The sequence below is a fragment of the Rhineura floridana genome, chromosome 3, assembly GCF_030035675.1.
Source record: "Rhineura floridana isolate rRhiFlo1 chromosome 3, rRhiFlo1.hap2, whole genome shotgun sequence".
Lineage (NCBI taxonomy): Eukaryota > Metazoa > Chordata > Lepidosauria > Squamata > Rhineuridae > Rhineura > Rhineura floridana.
This window is the reverse complement of record NC_084482.1, coordinates 208,045,401-208,066,134: the sequence shown is the minus strand read 5'-3', so window position 1 is coordinate 208,066,134 and position 20,734 is coordinate 208,045,401. Positions and strand designations below refer to the sequence as shown.

At 43.1% G+C, this 20,734-nt stretch overlaps 1 protein-coding gene across 1 annotated transcript; it reads right to left on the bottom strand.

Moving 5' to 3' along the window:
- Window positions 1-9,954: 9,954 nt before the first annotated feature.
- LOC133378908 (vomeronasal type-2 receptor 26-like) lies at window positions 9,955-16,315 on the bottom strand. Its single transcript, XM_061613522.1, has 4 exons — window positions 16,138-16,315; window positions 14,146-14,333; window positions 11,806-11,932; window positions 9,955-10,865 (listed from the first exon to the last, which is right to left on the bottom strand). The coding sequence occupies exons 1-4, from the start codon at window positions 16,313-16,315 to the stop codon at window positions 9,955-9,957; spliced, it is 1,404 nt and encodes a 467-aa protein (XP_061469506.1).
- Between the last annotated feature and the right edge of the window lie 4,419 nt (window positions 16,316-20,734).

The window sequence follows — 20,734 nt, the reverse complement described above, 5'->3', positions numbered from 1 at the left end:
TGAGTGCGCCATTTGGCTGCTGTACAGTGTTCTTGCATGTTATTTTAAAGCTAACCTAAAAGACGTCATAACAATCAGTGGCGTATTGCATTTCTTCCTACTTTGTATAGTATTACTATTTCTCCGCCACCCCAAAAAACCCACCCTTCTGATTTTTGTAGAGGTCCACCATACATGGGTATAATCGGCCTCCCTTGTCTCACATTTCCAGCTTAGGTTACTAACAGGATAATTTTTTGCTAGGCAAACTGGAGTCAGGTACCAGCAGTATAACAGCTTAAAAATGTGTTCCTTTATATTTATACACAAGATGCTAGTTTCAAATTGTTGTTGTTGTTTATGTGCCTTCAAGTCGATTTCGACTTATGGCGACCCTATGAATCAGCAACCCCCAATAGCATCTGTTACAAACCACCCTGTTCAGATCTTATCAGTTTAGGTCTGTGGCTTCCAGTATGGAATCAATCCATCTCTTGTTTGGCCTTCCTCTTTTTCTACTCCCTTCTGTTTTTCCCAGCATTATTGTCTTTTCTAGTGAATCATGTCTTCTCATTATGTGTCCAAAGTATGATAACCTCAGTTTCATCATTTTAGCTTCTAATGATAGTTCTGGTTTAATTTGTTCTAACATCCAATTATTTGTCTTTTTCTCAGTCCATGGTATCTGCAAAGCTCTCCTCCCAACACCACATTTGAAATGAGTTGATCTTTCTCTTATCCGCTTTTTTCACTGTCCTGTTCATAGGGTTTTCGTGGTAAGAGGTATTCAGAGGTGGTTTACCACTGCTGCCTTCTGAGTCTGGATGCATATTAGTCTGGTGTCTCAGCTTTGACCATTCTGCCTTGGGTGACCTGCTAGGAGACTAGCCTCTCCTGACGGCATTGCTATTAGAAAATATATTTTCCTGTGTTTCTTCTGTGATTATCACTTTGAGCACCTTTTGCCATTTTTGTTTGAATTCATTCCCTTAATTTTCCTCAGTGGCTATAAAAGCCTGATATATATGAGATGGTATTCTTGTCTCTATATCGCTATTGCTTCAAATGATGTTCATTCTCCTGTAATCTTCCCCGTGCTGAGATTTTTTTCCCATCAAAAAGCTTCTCTACTGGAAGTATTAAGAACATGGAGGAGAATTTGCAAAGCAGTGGCTCCATGTGGTAGAGTCCACCCATGTGGTAGAGTCTGCCCATGCATGCATGGCTCTGCCGGGATTTTTTGGGATTTAGCACAGTGTCCTCAATAGAGGCCTCCCCAGCAGAATCACATCCTTTCTATTAAGGGGGGAAAGCGATGCAACTTGGGGAGAGCCAATGGTTCAAAAACAAAACCGAGTTTCAAAGAAAGGTAACATTCAAATGTATCTTCAAACCCTTCCAGCAGTGTATCTCAGCCTAACCTACCTCACAGGGTTGCTGAGAGAACTGTGTACCCCAGCTTGAGCTCCTTGGAGGTGGGATATGCATGTAATAATAGTATATAATACTATGAAATAAACATTATTTATTTATTGGTTTGTTTATTTATTTATTCATTTATTTATTATTTGATTTATATCCCGCCCTTCCTCCTGGCAGGAGCCCAGGGCGGCAAAATGAAATTGTCAATTGCGTTTCACACAGTTTTTTCTCCATTCTTGGGACAGGTTCTGCGGGCTGAATATCCCTTCAACACCTGAAGGAGGTGCCAATGGGAATTGTGGGGGAAGGATCATAGCTCAGTGGTAAGAGCATCTGCTGTGCCGAAGGTCCCAGGTTCAATCTCCAGCTGGGAATGCCCTTGCTTTGAAATCCTGGAGAGCTGCTGCCAGTCAGTGTAGACAACACTGAGCTAGATGGACCACTGGCCTGACTCCTATTGGGGCAGCCTCCTAGGTTCCTACCTTGAGGGCATCAGGTTGGTAAATACTGGCTGTGTAGAGATTGAGCTCTTTAGTCATCAAAGGGTTACATGAACTAAAAGCGAGTGGAGTTCTAGACAGGAAGGCCATTTGGGGAGGGGGAGAGGGAGGGTGACCCGATCAAGAGGCTGAGACATCACCACCACCCCATTTTGCAGCCACCATCTCTGCCATCAGTAGCTGAAGCCTGAGAAGCAGACAAGGATTCATAGCCTGGATCTGGTGATCCTGGAGCAGTTCCTGGCTGTCCTTCCCCTGGAGATGGAGAGCTGGGTGAGGGAATATGGAGCAGAGACCAGTTCCCAGGCGGTGGCCCTGGCCGAAGGTTTCCTCCTGAGCCACGCTGAGGAGAAAAAGACAGAGCAGCAGGTGAGAGACAGTTTGATCCCAGGCTCAGAATATTTCCAAGGATATTGTAAAAATACCCAACAGTTGCCCACTTTTAAAAATCTGGAAATCCTCCAAGGAGGAGATGGGCCACCCAGGCCTTATCCTGTGCCATTCTTTTCCTAGCCTGCTCTTTCTCATTCTTGCTGATCTTTCAGCTGCAGGGCCTGTTCTTTGAAGGGGCCACAGAGTTGTCTGAGGCAGGGAAGGTCCTGACTGAGCCCAGACAGAGGCCGCTCACCAGGTGGATCGAGCAGCAGCCTGACGGAGATGCCACTTCACTGGGTAAAGGACTAATGAAACATCATTTCCCATCATGGTCTTCCCCTCTTGGGTACGCCTAAAATAAGTTAATAGGACTTAACAGGAAGACATGTGAACACCCCACAAACCAATTGGGAATACGGGAACACACGAAGCTGCCTTCTACCCAGTCAGACCATTGGGCCATCTGACTGGCTGCAGCAATCCAGGAGTTCTGGCAAAGGACTCACCTACTCCTCCTGGCATGCAAGTATCTTCCCCTGAGGCCCTTGGGGTGGGGTAGGCAGATGCCCCTCATCAGGGAGGGCTTTCCTCAAATGGAAATGCGACTGAAAAGGCTCTATCATGGGTGAACACCAACGGGGCAGCCCCCAGTAACAGCACCACCAAGAAGGTCTCATCTGCTGATTGCAGGATCTGAAATGGTTCTGTGGAAGGTGCTCTTTGAAGTACTTGGGTCCCAAGCCATTTAAGACTATATGTAACACCTCGAACTGGGCCCAGTAGCTCACTGGCAGCCAGTGCAGAGCTTTCAGGACCGATGACACATGGGGCTCATGTACACAGGGTTTTACTGTGTGGCTGGTGCTACTTGCATCCCCTTTTAATTTGCGTGATTCACATGACGTTACCAGCAGCTATCACACAGTTTCCCCCCTGTAAATCTGTACTAACCCAATCCTCTGATAACGTTTCCATCTCTCCGTGTCTTCACTCCGTATCTCTAGGGCTTGCAGACACTTTGCTCTGATGCTATTAGGTGGGCGTGTCAGTCGTTCCCCTCTCCACGCCTACTCCTTCCTCCTCCCTTCGTTCATTTCCTGTGGGCCGCTTGCTCCTGTTCTGCAACGCTTTTCTATGTTGCTGCAAACGGTGCCTTTATTTTCTTTCCCCCACTAACTTGTATACAAAAGCATATCACGGCTCAAACAAAGATTTGTAGTTTAGCTGTGTTGTACCAGTGAAAATACAAATGATCGACTTCCGGGAAGGGTTGCTTTGCCTGTGCTGCCTCTGAGCTGAGCTCTTGTCTCAGATGAAGCTTTTTCAGCTCTAAAATCAGTCAGAACGCCTTTTTTGACTGGTAAAGGTTTTCTCCCGGGCAGGGAGAAACGTGAGATTAACCACAAAGCCTGTTTTTGTGGGGAGGACTGGATTTCATTTATTTATGAGAAAAGGTTCAAACTGCAATGTCGGACGGACTTTCATCAAGCTCTAGCTGATTATAGCGACACGTTTATCTTTTCTTTAAAGAAAAAACGGATTTTAACAGGCAAATAAGCATCCTTTCTATTTTCTTTTTCCACTTGGTTTAAATTGGTGCAGTAAAAAAGAGATTTGTCAATGAAGCAGCTGTGAAGAATTCCTAGGTGAGTTATGGCTTTTCTCATTCACTCACGAAATTAAGGAGGAAAGAAATCGAAAAAGCTTATCTTTGTTTTTATTGCAAAAAGCTGTCCTGGAGGTGCATTCTAAAGATACTAACGGAAGAGGGATTTCTATTTCGAGGAGGGGGAAAAATTTTTTTTGGTCTATTTCATTTTGACGAATCTGCTTGTTCAAGATGCTACTAATTGTTTTGATGTTGGGAACTAAGTTTGTTTTGTATTCCTGAACACATAGAGATAAGGCAGGCTGTACTGCCTACACTGATATCAGCAGCCTGGAATATTAACCCAATTGTGGCTGAAATAATTTTTATTTCTGTGGTTTTAAGAATGGCAACCAGGAAAGTGATTGAGACCATGAAAGAAATTATGTTTCAGAAAATAATGGATGAGATTGAGATAACAAGATTGAGATTGAGACAGGAGATGAAAATTGAATTTAACAAAATGACACAGGACCTTAAAGAAATAGGGGATTCTGTGAAAGAGGTGTTTGATGGGATTAGAGATGAGAAAAGAAAAATTAAAGGGAAGTTACAAGCCCTGGAGATTGGAACAAGTGTGAAATTGGAAAAAGATTTGGAGTTTATAGATGTTAGAAATAAAGTTTACTGTTTGGAATTCAACGTTGTCTCTGAAGAAATTAATGAAGATTTTGGTGGTAAAGTTATCAATGCCTTGGATAATTTTCTGGACTGGAATGATGTGATGGAGCTTGACATTGAAAAAATCTATGGAGTTGGCTACAGATATGTGACAGTGGAGAAACTCTTAAGAGATGAGCCAGTGCATTTTGTAAAAAAGAAGAACAGAGATATGACTTTGCAGCAATATTTCAGCAACATATTCAGAATTCTTTCCTGGAATGATGTGATGGGGCTTGTCATAGAAATTTATTATTTTTATTTATTTATTTTATTACATTTTTAGACCGCCCTATAGCAATAAGCTCCCATCAATAATTTATGGAATTAACTACAAATATGTGACAGAGCAGAGATGTACCCAGAGCAGAGATGTGACTTTACAACAATATTTCAGCAACATATTCAGAATTGATGGCAAGGATATATTTGTGATGGGGGAAATTCCCATCAGACTCTTGTTATATGACTATGGCTATGACAGCAAGATCATCATAGGATACTGATAATGGATGAATGGATACTGAAACCACTGGATTTAACATAATGGATGAATGGACACTGAAACTACTGGATTTAACAGGACTATTGAAGATGGAAGATGGAATTAATATTGATAATGGAAGAATGGTTATGGAAATTAATGGACTTAACAGATTTGACGAGATGGATTAATCAATATGTTTATTTGGACTATGGCTATGACAACAAGATTATTATGGGATACTGATAATGGAAGAATGGCTACTGAAATTACTGGACTTAACAGGATTATTGAAGATGGAAGATGGAATTAATATAGATAATGGAAGAATGGCTATTGAAATTATTGGGACTAACAGATTTGAATCAGATGAATTAAGCGACATGTTTATTTGGAGAAAAATTGAAAGATATATCTCTCAAGGAATTGAAACCTCTCTTTGACTTTTTGTAGAAAGAATAAAATAATGTTTATGAGATTTGATGATTAATTAAGATAACTACTGGAGGAAAGTGATTCTATAATATAATTTTAGAGATAGGGTTGTTATATATTGTAGACCTATAACTGATCTGCTACAAATCGGAAGTCAACATTTTATTTTGTTGTTTGATTGTTTTTGTTCTGTTTTGTTTTTTGTCTTTGAAAATTTGAATAAAAATTAATGGAAAAAAAATGAAAATACAAACAATCGCATTTCCGGGTGGTTGTTTTCTTAAATGAAACTTACTGGTAGAACAAACGGAGCATGCTCGGTGGCCAGGTAACCAGAGGAAATGTTAAATTAGAGGGCATGGTCTTTAGGAAACTGCATGATTGATGCTTCCCCTCAAGCGTGACTAGAAAATACCATGTTTGCAGCTGGCATTGAGGCCTTACTGTGGACAGTGCAACCAGAAAACGGAGGTAAAAACAGCGTCTTTAGCATGAACTTATGCTCCCATGTGGATAAGCCCATGGTCTGACCGGGCAGCTAATGCAGAATGTGACTGTTACCAGCCACGATGGACAGGGATTGAGAGGGCACGTGGTCAGCCTCACTACCGCAAGTGTCTTGTCTCCATTGGTTCCTCAAGTGAAAAATAACACAATGCACGTCCTTTTCCTTTTTTACCACAGCAAGAAAACAGTCACCCTTGATGTTGAGAATGACGAGGAAGGGGGGTAGGACAGCAAATAGTAAAGGTGGAGGACACTGAATTCCTATGTGCAGGTTTCTTTTTATTTCCTTCAATAGCCTTCCTCTTTCATGATCAGAGGACAATGCAGACCTCTCTTTTTCACAATTATTATTAGTTTGATCTATCTGTTGACCTGTACAAAGAAATCCCTAGCCAAGGTAGCCACTGGGATGCCCTCCAGATGTTGTTGGGCTCTAGCTCTCATCAGCCCCAGCCAGCAAGACCAATAGACTTAGGGACAATGCGGGTTGAAGTTCGGCAACACTTTGGCTAACCCTGGAACATAGCAGTTGTGAATACAGTAAGAGCCGCATTATTAACACCAGCAGCATATCACAACGGCAGAGTCACTGAGCACCATAACTCATCAGAGAACCACATCTGGACATTTGGAGGGCATATACTGATCTCCCTGTGTAAACTAAAATGGATGTATCGATGCGTAAATGTACTGTTAGTGTAAGCTGATGGTTTTTTTCTTTTTCATTCCTTTTTTCTTTAATGAAATTGCATTAAAAATCAATTAAAAAACCAGAGAATCAAACGTTCACTTCATCAGAGAATCAGATATGCAACACTGTCTGGTCCCGAATGAAGGCATTTTTTTAAAAAAAGAAATGATCATTTGTCTAGCTTGGGGCAGGCTGGGGAACCAAAGGGATTTCACAGCAGGCTATCTGGAGGCTGAAGGAGTGGTGTCAAGTACTGGATCAGTTGTCCTGCTTGTCACTTAAGAGGGATGGGGAGGAAAAGGAGGGTTTGGTATCAGTTGGTACTGGTGTCAAGTAGTGGATCACTGGTCCTGTTTGAAACTTGGAGTGTGTTGGCAGAAGGGAATAACATGACATCTACCGTAGTGTGATAACATTTGGCAAGTCAGACAGAATCTCCACTTACAGGAATTGTATACCTTGTTTATTTTACTCATTTTTATGCCTCAGCCAAAAGATGGACTCATTTTTATCTCTGTTCTTAGATAAAAGAAGGGTCCCACATGTCAGTGATAGGACAGTCCTACCCTCAGCTTTACAATTGGGAGCAAGTGTGGCAAAGTGGTTAGAGTGTTGGACTAAGACCTGGGAGACCACAGTTCAAATCCTCATTTGGCCATAAAGCTCACTGGGTGACCTTGGGCCAGTCACTGCCTTTCAGGCAAACCTACCTCACAAGGTTGTTGTGAGGATAAAATGGAGAGGGAGAGAAGAGCCATGGTGGGATATAAATGCAACATTAAATAAACAAATACAATCTAAAAGATATGACACTAAAGGAAAAGGGATCGAGAGAGATGAGGGAGAAAAAAGCAAACTCAGGCACAGGAACCTTGTCATGAGCAACTGTGGAATGGAAAGAGTTCAAAGAAAGGAGGAGTCAAAAGTTGCTGGTCTTTCAACAAGACTGAATAGAAGTTGTAGTCCAAACATCTGGAGGGCACCAGGTTGGTGAAGGCTGTCTTACACCTTTATGCAATGGCTGCTGCAGATGACAGTAAAGGACAGAGCCAGATGGACATATTAGTACATTTACATTTCCTCTCAGGAGCTCAAGGTGGTGTACAATGGTTCTCCCCCCCCCACTTTTATTCTCACAACAACCCTGTGAAGTAGGTTAGGCTGAGAGCCTGTGACTGGCCCAAGGTCTCCCAGAGAGCTTCATGGCCGAGTGGGGGTTTGAACCCTGGGCTCCCAGGCCCTAGTCCAGCACTCTAACCACTACATTGGCTAAAAAGAATAAGATACATGTCTTTTTAAAAAAAATGCTGCCTCTTTCAGCTTCAATACGTTCCTTTGATCTCCCCTGCCTGACAGTGGGAGAAGGCCTGGAGAGGAGACCCAGGCTAGCACAATTCATGCAACCACAGTGGCAGATGACACAAAATACAGTTCAGGTTCAGCTACCTTGAAGTGAGGAAAAGCCCATCTGAGGAATGCACAACCCCTGCTGGGAGGAAGGGCGGGATATAAATTAAATAATAAATAAATAAAAATAGTGTGCTGTGTGTGTCTTTGTACCTGTGCCCATGTGCACACAGGAATGAGGCAGAAGTTCAATTTTGGTTCGCATATAAAGGCAAATGGCCCTAATCCATGCTTTCCGAATTACGACTGATTGTGGGAAATGGGGGAAACGTTCTCGGCCTGCCTTCCACCCTCTGGCTGTATCCAGCCTCACTTGACCACTCAAAATTCTGTGATGGCGGTGATTATTATTTATTAAATCATTATTATTTTTTAAAATGTGTCTGATCCTTACAAAGAATGTTTGAACAACCCAGCTGACTAAATGGCTCACAAAATATGTTGGCAGTGGAGAATACTGCTGTGCAGTGTCCCTTTCACAGTGCAATCCGACATATGACTACTCAGAAGTAAACACTAGTGGGTTCAAGGAGACTTCCTCCCAGGCATGTTTAAAATCAGAGCCTTAGAAGGACTTACTTGTAAGTAGATATGGATAGGATTACACTGTAGAGCAAAAAAATATGTAATCATTTAGTCTGCAGGAGTTTCTCAGAACTAAGGTTGATCCACGTTTGGTGTTATCAGCAAGAGCTGCTTTTGTCAAATAGGCCTCCCAAAAGCTCCTGACAGAATCAGGACTCTGTTGCTTTTGCTACAGCAGACAGTTATGGCTCTTCTCTGAGATTCATTTACGCAAGTGGTTTCTATGATGTAGAAAAAAGCACAAATTTGACTGTTTATTATTTGCTCTCAATATTTTTTAATCCCACTTAAGAATCTTAGCTTAAAAATAGTAGTTGACTCAAAATGGAAATGGACTGCCTTCAAGTTGATCCCGACTTATGGCTACCTTATGAATAGGGTTTTCATGGTAAGCGGTATTCAGAGGGGTTTCCCATTGGCTTGGGCCCGCTCAGCTTCCCACAGCTGCACACAAGCCAGCCCCTTCCTTGTCCGCAACTGCCAGCTGGGGGGCAACAGGGCTCCTTGGGACTCTGCAGCTTGCCCACGGCTGCACAGGTGGCAGGGCACGTAACCCCTGAGCCACTTACTGTGGGATGATCTTTAGCTGGCCCTTGACACCCAGGAGACACGAGCAGGGATTTGAACTCACAGACTGAGTGGGTCCCAGCCAGGCTCTCCTCCCCACTGTGCTATACCAGCCATCAAGATGGGAAGAAAAAACGTTGCAATGAGAGAAACAACTTTAAAAGGAATACCAGATATAGATGATTATTTTTTTTAAAAGGTATGTTTTTTGCTTGTTAAGAGAGATGGGTCTGGATGCATTTCACTGTCTTGAACCAAGGGCCCCCATTCCATGGATCCACCAGCTACACTTTATGCTTTGCTTCCTGTACAAATTCTTTGACTAGAAGTGAGACTTGCACTGAAGAGATCTGAAGGGATGGACAAACTCATATGGGGAGTGAATGCTCCATAAATAGGTTGCCTGGGGGAGCCCTTCGTTTTTATTAGACAATTATTTGATTTGTGTTTCAGTGCTTTACTAAAGACTGACTGACGAATTTTTATCACAACTTAACAACCTAAAAACAGTTTTAAAACATATTGTTCTAGGTGAATTTTTAGATTGGAAGCATCTGACACTTGATGCCAGGAACAAGGAAAGTAACCCGAGATACAGTAATTCTTGTGGAATCACCTCACATAATCTGAAACGTCAAGGAGGTTTCACCTCCCACTTGCTAAGTGATGCCTACAAAACTCTTTTTCACAAGAATCAGATTTCTGCCTTTGTTTTTGTTGTTAGAAATGCCTTTGTGTTTAGATCAGGCCTCAGCATAATAATGTAGCACTTGGGCATGAAGATGCAGCCCAGAAGCCCAGCACTGGAGGCCAAGATAGAGAAGACCTGCACAGCTACCATGTATTTCCCCTTCGTGCTCAGGTAGGTGGGCACAAAGGAGAACCAGACACTGCAGAAGACCAGCATGCTGAAAGTGATCAGCTTGGCTTCATTGAAGGCCCCAGGAAGCTTCCTGGCAAGGAAAGCCACCGTGAAGCAGATGGCAGCCAGGAAGCCCATGTAGCCCAGGCCAGTATAGAACATGGCAACAGACCCTTCATTGCACTGCAGGATGATCTCTCCAGGCTGGGAGTGCTTGTCGGACTCTGGAAATGGGGGAGACATCCCCAGCCAGGTGGCACAGATGACAATTTGGACACTGGAACAGGAAATGACAATGGAGTTGGCCAGACTTTTCCCCAGCCATCTCCTCATCCTGTTCCCTGGCTTTGTGGCTAAGAAGGCCAGTACCACAGTGATGGTTTTTGCCAAGACACAAGAGATGGCAACTGAGAAGATGATGCTGAAGGCTGTTTGTTGGAGAAAGCAGGTTGCTTTCCGTGGCCGGCCAATGAAGAGGAAGGAGGACAAAAAGGAAAGTAAGAGGGAGATGAGGAGGATGAATGAGAGGTCCCGGTTGTTGGCTTTGACTATCGGAGTTTCTAGGAATTGAATGAAGATTCCTAACACAAAGCCTGTAGTTAAAGACAAGAAAAGGGCAAAGGAAGCCAGGAAGATCCCCAAATGTCCTTCATAACCCAGGAAGGTGATAATCTTGGGGATACATCCATCTCGATCCTTGTTTGGATGTTGATCTTCTGGACACCTGATACAATGCTCGGCATCTGTGAAGAACAATAGAAATGTTTTCCGTATATTTGTTCTCTACCACTTTTCATTTACTGAAAGAAATACCAAAGGAGTTCCCACTATAAGAAAAGATGACTATATCCAAATTAAAACAAATAAAATTAGTAGCAACATTCCACATCACCATGTAGATCAGGAATCAGTATTAATAATACTAAAGGTCAGGGAAATCCTGGAAATAATAAGTCTACCTTATATCCATGTGCACCATTTTTCATTTACAGAAAGGAATAACAAAGTGGTTCACACTACAAGAAAACACACGTATATTCAATCAATCCAATAAAATCATTACAATGATAATGGACATCAGGAATTGGTATTAATAATATCAACAGTCAAGGAAATCCTGGGTGAACAGATATATTTTCAGTCGGTGGAAATACCCCACAGTTGGTCCCTCCCTGATCTCAGTGGGCAGTGGGCATTCCACATATTAGGCTCCATGATGGAGATTGTCCTCTTTCACACCTCACAATGACCACATCAGGTGGTTTAAGGTGAGAAAAATGGAGTGGCCTAATGGCAACCAATCATTCCTGCTTCTGTCGGGACAGGCAGTTATTGATTCATTGATGCCTGGTTGGCCTGTGGGGTTTTGGGGAACATCAGGATCCCACCTGCCAGTCCCCCACCCACGCTATAGTAAGTGGGAGACAGAACAATGGCCTCTTTGTTTCAAAGTGGCTTGGTTTTTGTATGGGGCAGAAGTATGGGGCTGGGAAGATTTGCAAATTGTGAAACTGGACGTTCTATAGAAGGATTTTTCTTTTTTCTTTTGAATAATGTGTTATTTCTGCCCCTGGTAGTCCATCAGCTCTAACAGACTCCAAGTTTGGAAGTGCATTTTAAAGATATCTGAGTGGACTCTCCCCCTCTTCCCCAAGGGTGGCCCTTTCCACTGGAGTCTCCAACCTTCTTGAGGGGAGATGGTTCCTTCCGCACAGGAAATGCAGTCATAGCAGCAAAGTGGCTTTCCTTCCTGAACCACCTTGAAGGATCCAGGGCGGCAGCTTTCCACACACCTGGAAGGAGGCAGGGTCTAAGCACAAAGACAAGGAGCATCAAGGGAAATGTGTTAGAGCTGGACCTTTAGCACCATGGTTTAGCTTGAAGCTTGTAATTAAGCTTTAGCCTGCAAAACTGAAATCACTGCATTGGTGTTTGAGGCCCAGATGGCCTCAGTGGTATGAAATGCTTATCTCCAGCTCTGGTCATTCCTAGACAGAAATAGTCTGGCCTTGGTTTTCCATACTCTGATAATCACTTGATTGTGTTATTGTTACACATTCAATGAAGGGCTACCCTTGAGAAGCTGTAGCTGATGCAGATTGTGGTTCTTTGGCTGTTCAGTGTGGGACAGCCAAATGGGATTACATCTCGCCAATCCCCCAAGAGCTGTACTAGCTGTTTTTATTATCATCATCATCATCATCATCATCATCATCATCTTTATTTATACCCCGCCCTTTTTCCAAACTGGAACTCAAGGCGGCTTCCAGATAAAAGTAAGTACATATCATTAAGAACATATAAACATATAAAACATATAAACATATAAAAATCAGCATTAAAACAGAATTAAACTATTAAGATGTTAAGACCAATTAGACATACACTTAAAATACTGCAACCCAGTTTAAGAGCATACAAGTAAACAATAACATACAGCACCCTCTTCAATCACTACCCTTAAAGTCTTCAGTTCCAAAGGCCTGCCAGAAGAAAAAAGTCTTTAGCTGTCAGCAGAAGGACTGCACAGAGGAGGCCATTCTTGCCTCCCTAGGGAGGGAGTTCCAGAGCCTAGGGGCAGCCACCGAAAAGGCTCTATCTCGTGTCCCCACCAGTCGCACTTGCGAAGGTGTTGGGATTGCAAGAATGGTCTCTCCTGAAGATCTCAGGGCCCGGGCAGGTTCATATAGGGGGATACGGTCTGACAGATAGCCTGGACCTAAGCCATATAGGGCTTTATAGGTCATAACCAGCACTTTGAATTGTGTCCGGAAACACACTGGCAGCCAGTGGAGTTGTTGCAGCAGGGGAGTGGAAGGATCCCTGTAACCAGCCCCAGTTAACATTCTGGCTGCAGCTCATTGCACCAACTGAAGTTTCCGAACAGTCTTCAGAGGCAGCTCCATGTAGAGTGCATTACAGTAGTCTAAGTGGGATGTAACTAAGGCATGGGTCACCGTGGCCAGAAGAGATGACTCCAGGAACGGGCGCAGTTGGCGCACTAGCCTTAACTGTGCAAAAGCACTCCTGGCCACCGCAGAAACCTGGGCCTCCAAATTTAAAGCTGAGTCCAGGAGCACACCCAAACTGCGAACCTGCGTCTTCAGGGGGAGTGTAACCCCGTCCAGCACAGGCTGAATCCCTATTCCCTGATCTGCCTTTTGACTGACTAGAAGCACCTCTGTGTTGTCTGGATTAAGCTTCAGCTTGTTCACCCTTATCCAGTCCACCACTGCTGTCAGACACTGGTTTAGAACCGAGACAGTTTCCTTGGAGTTAGGTGGAAAGGAGAAATAGAGTTGGGTGTCATCTGCATACTGATGGCACGGAACCCCAAACCTCCAGACAACCTCTCCCAACGGTTTCATGTAGATATTAAATAGCATGGGGGATAAAACTGAACCCTGAGGGACCCCACAGGCCAATGGCCAGGGGATTGAACAGGAATCCCCCAGCACCACCTTCTGGGTTCGCCCGTCCAAGAAGGAACGCAGCCATCGTAAAACGTTGCCCCCAAGTCCCATCCCGGCAAGGCGACCCAGAAGGATACCATGGTTGATGGTATTGAAAGCCGCCGAGAGGTCCAACAGAACCAACAGGGACACACTCCCCCTGTCGAGTTCTCTGCGTAGGTTATCCACCAAGGCGACCAAAGCCATCTCCGTCCCACAACCAGGCCTGAAACCAGACTCAAATGGGTCCAGATAATCCGTTTCATCCAGGAATCCCTGAATGGTGAAGTGTCCCCCAGCCTCTGATTGAGGTAGAGCTGAGGACAGTGGGGGAAGAAGAAATATCCTCAAAGATCAGTTACTAAAATTATGAACCCCCTTGAAATTTGGGGAAAATTTGAGCCCCCAAAACAGCTGAAAACAATTACAAGGACACCCTGCTAGATTGTGAAGAAATGCTGAATGCTGAAGTTGATAGACAGTCGAAGGCAGCTCCACACACAACATGGTATACTTATTAGAGCTTAAGGGATGGGAAACAAATTGAAATGAATGACCTGATCCCCCCTACCTGGTTGAGCAATTTGGGCCACACAATGGCATCCTGGTCGATGGTGAACTGTAGGTCTGGGGATCCCTGTCTGGCAATGATCCCAAACTTCACTCTAAGGATGGACTTATTGGGAAACATCACCCAGTTCACAACGTCCAAGTCGGCTGCCAGCTCCCTGTTCTGATCCAAGTACACGCCGTCCGTAGCTGAATTGTAAAACTGGGAGTTTCTCAAGACAGGATGAAACTAAACAGAAACAGCAGCATTCAGAATATGGGAAACCATATTGGCAGTGGAGGCTGGTGTGTCCTTGTCAATGGGGCAGTGGGATCTACTCTGGGTTTCTCCCAGAGCTGTCCAAGGTGTTGAAACCAATTCCCAGCACCTTGGACAGCTCCTGGAAAAACCCGTAGTGGGTTCCACTGCCCCACTGACAAAGAAGCATCGACTTCTGCTGCGCATTGGCTATCCCATTCTGCCTATTCCATGTGTGGCTCTCCTCTGTCTCAGAGCTGGTAGCTGAGGTCACTGATTCATAGGGTGACCATAAGTCGTAATCGACTTGAAGGCACATAACAACAATAACAAATAGAGAGTTCAGTGGGACTTACTCCCAGGTAAGCAGGAGAGACATCTGAATTTCTTGCCTCAGCATCAAACTGTGCAAGTTGATTAATTTTTTTCCCCAGGCACGCAGTTATGCCAGTGATGGGGACTAGTACCAAAGGGGCTATCCCCTCCAAGGCCAGCATAAGGGGGCATACAGAGGGAACAGCAAACAATTTCGCAACTGGGTTTGTGAAATTTCACTACATTTTTCCTATTCAAATTCCACAACAATGATTCTGGAAATTGTAGTCTATTGTCATGTTCAGCTGAGATGTCTATGACGGAAAAGGTTCTGGTTTTGGTGTTTAAAGCCCTATACAGCTTGGGACCAGGATACCTGAAAGATCATCTTACCCCTCATTGCTCTCTGCAGGTGGGGACCTCCTGTAGATACCATTTTACCAGGAGGCTCGTTCAGCACAACATAGGAAGCGGACCTTTAGTGTGGCGGCACCTACCCTTTGGAATTTCCTCCTCTTAAATATTAGACAGGTGCCATCTCTGTTATCTTTTCAGTGCCTACTGAAGACCTTCCTCTTTCAACAAGCCTTTTAAGTAGAGACCTTAACCCGGTCTGCATCTGTGTTAGAATTTCTTTTTCAGATGTTTCTAAAGCTTTTTTAAAAAGATGTTTTGAAAGATGTTTTGTTTTAATATGTTTTAAAAGACGTTTTGTTTTAATATGTTTTACAATCTTTTGAAGCATGGCTTTAGTTTTTTTGTTTGCTGCCCTGGGCTCCTACTGGGAGGAAGGGCAGGATATAAATTAAATCAATAAATCAATGAATCAATCAATAAAAGGAAATACCTGCCATGGCTGTAGCCTTTGAACTTCCAGACTGTCCGTCACCCTCCACTTAGATCTAGATGAATATGCGATGCTTAAGGCCCGTGCCACAGCTTGAACAGTGTTGTAAATCCTGTAGCTGTCTAGAGAGTGGATCCTTTCCAGATCGTCTTGGGACAACGTCTCCAGTTTTTCTGTCTCTGTGCATCTTGTCCAGCCTTTCGCCGACAATGCGTACTTGAAATACGAACATTGAAAAGCGTTCTCCACAAACTGCTGGATAGCCAGGAGAAAGGGTTCAACGTCATCATATTTTGTCCTTTTTGTGGTCCCGACAAAGAAGGAAAAAATACCATGGAAGTGTTGGAATGATAAGCCACTGTACATTAACTCCAAGGAGATGTCCCACATAGCTGTTGTGACCAAAATTTTCCCTGCAATGGGTTTTATTAGCTTGTCGAATATTTTTTCTAAGATAAATATTCCCACTGAGACGTAAGTATTCTCCACATAGTAAAAAAAGACGTTGACTTGTCTCCATTTTTGGAATGGAAGAAAGGGGATCTTCACTTGATTTAGATTAAGCTGGGGAAAGTTTAGTGCCACTGCCACACAAATGCCACTCCCAATGAGAACAGGCATCAGAGCCTTCATGAACCTCTCCCCGTTGTCGGTGTCTGGAGCAATGACAGCAATGAATGTCCACCTGAAGTGCTGAAGCAGCTGGACAATCCCGGGGTACTGGGCTTCTTCTTTGGGGACCACCCGGTAGAAAAAAGGGAACTGGGCCATATCACTGAGAACGCGAGAGACAAAAGCATAACTGACCTGGCAAGGAAGGGAAGATGAGTGGCTACTTTTGTGTTGGGACAAAGCCTAAATATTTGTTACCCCAAATAACAAATGTTTGCCTTCTAAAGACATTACCTTTTTGCCCAGGCTTTCCACAATACATCAATCAGATCCTGTTTTTATCAGAATGAATTCCCTGAATCCCTGTTTTTATTTTGGTATTTACACAATTTTATACTACTGTTTTACTGGCTTTATTTTTGTTTTGTTTTCGCAGAAAGTATGGAACTTCTCCATCTTCTGCTACCAGTTATATAATCTGATTCCTATACTGACCATTGGGTGATGTCCACGTGTACAGTCGTCTTTTCGGTTGCTCAAAAAATGTGTTTGCAAGAAACAAATGATTGGCTTCACAGAATTCAATAAGTCTTTCTTCTGCTTCATTTCTGTCTCCTAGGCCCCATTTCCCCACAATTCCTAGTTCTTCTCTGTTCCCTACTTTTGCATTCCAATCCCCCATGATTATCAGCACATCTTGTTTTAGTGTGTGATCAATTTCTTCCTGTACTTCTGCGTAAAATCTCTCCAATTTTTCTTCTTCTGCATTTGCCATTGGGGCATAGACTTGGATGATGGTTATGTTAATAGGTTTCCCGTTTAATCTCATTGATATAACTCGCTCAGACCTTGCATTGTAGCTCCTAATTACTCTTGCTACATCACTGCTCACTATTAAAGCAACCCCATTTCTTCTTAATTTCTCATTTCCTGCATAAAATATTTTGTAGTTGCCTGATTGAAAATGTCCCATTCCCATCCATTTTAGTTCGCTCACACCAAGTATTGTAATGTTGGTGCGTTCCATTTCTTGCTTGACAATTTCTAACTTTCCCTGGTTCATGCTTCTCATATTCCATGTTCCTATTGTGTGCGTCGTACAACTCCGGACTCTCCTTTTGCATCTGTGCGCATCAGCCTCTGGGCTTCCTTTTGGCTTTGACCCAGCTGCGTCATTAGTCACAGCGCTACTCGTACTTGTCCTTTGTTCTTCCCCAGTAGCTTGGTGAGTGCCTTCTGACCTGGGGGTCTCATATTCCAGCACTATCTCATGTTGCATTTTAGATATTCTGTTCATAGGGTTTTTGTGGTAAGAGATACTCAGAGGTGGTTTACCATTGCCTTCCTCTGAGTTTGGATGCATCTTAGTCTGGTTTTTCAGCTTTGACCAGGTTTGAGGCTTTAAACTTAGTTGACTGAGAACCAGAAGAACTATGGAATGAAGTCAGAGACATTATCAGGAAAGAATGCAAAAAGACAATACCTCTAATTAAAAAGAGAGAAAGACCTTAATGGATGACTGAAGAAACTCTTAAAATGGTTAAAGAGAGAAGGAAAGCAAAAGCAAAAGATGATAGAAACACAGTCAGAACCCTAAATGCAACAATACAGCGACTAGTATGTCAGGACAAAGAGAACTATTACAATAGTTACTGTATAGAAATAGAAGAGGACAACAAAATGGGAAAAACAAGAGTCCTATTCCAAAAGATTAGAGAAATGAAAGGGAAATTTAAACCACGAGTAGGAATGTTGAATAATCAACAGGTGTACACACTGACTGACCGAGATGAAATAAAAGGAAGATGGAAGCAATACACTGAAGAACTATAAAAGAGATGACAGGATGACAGATTCATTCACCGAGGAACTGTATGATGAAGAACCAGAAATTTTAGAATGCGAGGTGAAAGCTGCTCTTAAAATACTTGGAAGAAACAAATCACCAGGAATAGATGACATACCAATAGAGTTGCTACAAGCTACTGAGTCTGAATGTGTCCAAATTTTGGCAAAAATCTGTCAAGAGATATGGAAAACTAAACAATGGCCCACAGACTGGAAGCGTTCCATATACATCCCAATTCCAAAGAAAGGGGATCACAAAGGAGTGCAGTGATTATCGAACTATTGCCTTAATATCCCATGCAAGTAAAGTAATGCTCAAGATTCTACAACAAAGGCTCTTACCATATATGGAGCGAGAAATGCCAGACATCCAAGCTGGATTTAGAAAGGGAAGAGGCACCAGAGATCATATTGCAAACATATGTTGGATAATGGAATGGACCAAGGAATTTCAGAAGGAAATCATCCTGTGCTTTATAGATTACAGCAAAGCCTTTGACTGTGTAGATCATGAAAAAACTATGGAATGCTTTAAAAGAAATGGGGGTGCCACAGCATCTGATTGTCCTGATGCGCAACCTATACTCTGGACAAGAGGCTACTGTCAGGACAGAATATGGAGAAACCGACTGGTTCCCCATCGGAAAGGGTGTGAGACAGGGGTGTATTTTATCACCCTATTTATTTAATCTATACGCAGAACATATCATACAGAAAGCAGGATTGGACCAAGATGAAGGAGGTGTAAAATTGCAGGGAAAAATATCAATAATTTAAGATATGCAGACGATACCATACTACTAGCAGAAACCAGTAATGATTTGAAACGAATGCTGGTGAAAGTTAAAGAAGAAAGCACAAAAGTAGGACTACAGCTGAACGTCAAAAAGTCTAAAGTAATGACAACAGAAGATTTATGTAACTTTAAAGTTGACAATGAGGACATTGAACTTGTCAAGGATTATCAATACCTTGGCACAGTCATTAATCAAAATGGAGACAACAGTTAAGAAATCAGAAGAAGGCTAGGACTGGGAAGGGCAGCTATGAGAGAACTAGAAAAGGTCCTCAAATGCAAAGATGTATCACTGAACACTAAAGTCAGGATCATTCAGACCATGGTATTCCCGATCTCTGTGTATGGATGTGAAAGTTGCATGGTGAAAAAAGTGGATAAGAGAAAAATCCACTCATTTGAAATGTGGTGTTGGAGGAGAGATTTATGCATACCATGGACTGTGAAAAAGACAAATAATTGGGTGTTAGAACAAATTAAACAAGAACTATCACTAGAAGCCATTTAGAGCTTTTTAATACCTAGTATTGGACTATGACCTGGGAGACCAGGGTTCGAATACCCACCCAGCCAGGAAACTCACTTTCCCCTCCTGCAGTTTCCGGCAACTGGTTTTCAGTAACATTCATTCATTGGCGATCACTTATGACCGAGTAAGATTGTCTTCCAAAATGGAAGTCTTTAACAGTGGGTCTGTAAGTGACTGTGGCCGGTCCAGCGAAGTTGACGTTGAAGGATCAGTGTTTCAACACTGGTAGTCTTTGCTTCTTCCAAAATGCTAACATTAGTCCGTCTGTCTTCCCAGTAATTTGCAGTATTTTCCAGAGGCAGCGCTGGTGGAATCTTTCAAGAAGTTGGGAGTGGCGTTCAGAGATGGTCCACGTTTCACAGGCAGAGCAGATCAGAGAAGCATGCTGTCTCTGACTATGGAGACAGAGCAACAGCCATCATGGCTAGTAGCCAATGATCCAGCTGCCTCTTCTTATGTTCTTATGTAACAGCTGCTGCATAGAGACATTAATCCTTTGGGTTGCTGCTTCACAAACGGCTTCCCTGCAGGAGAGCTGCTTGCGAAGGAGTATCCTGCACCCTACAGCATAAAAACCTCCATGCAACAGCTGTCGAGTGCAGGCATCAATCCCATGGGATGTTTTAGGAGCAGAACATCAGGGAGGAAGGGCAGTCGCGTGGCATCTGTCTCCTACCATCTCCCAAGAAGACTCAGCCAGTGGTCAGGTAAATCTCAGCTTTTTTGCAGGTTTCCCTGCCTCTCCTTTCTTCCTGATGACCTGCCCTTGGTAGCTCCAGATTTCTTTGGGCCACCCAACCCACCTGCAGGAACTTTGGGGATGTTTCAATCTGACTCAACCAGTGCTCGGATCCCTCCGTATTAGCCCAGTTTGGGACTCGGGACTCGGCCGAATCTGCTGCACAGCCCCCCTAATAGTCATTGCTAGGGATGGCAAGCTCTGTCAGTTTTGCTTCTCTGTTCCCCACTTTTCTAATGGTAAATTCAGTCCTCTACATTTCTGTAGCAATCTGTGAATTTTTTAAAAAAAAATCCTCATGGAAATTCTCCACCATTTTTGGGCGAATTTCTCCAACCAAACACATTTTTGTAGGCAGTTTTGACAAAGGTTGGCATTTTTGCAAGCCGTTTCTCATCATTTCATGCCCTTTTTGCATGTTATTCATATATTCATTTTTATGCACTCTTTCCCCTGAATTTTTGTAAATATTGTTTAGTTGGCGAACTGCATCCCAATATTCTAATAAATATGACTTTCGAAGGACGGCTGTATTTCGGTTCTCATATTGTTTTGGAAAGTGAATTTGATACATTCTGCTTGAAATGCGAACTGAATCGAAATTCTCACCCATCCCTAGTCATTGCGTCAGTGATTCCAATACAAAAGAAACAGTATCGGCTTCTT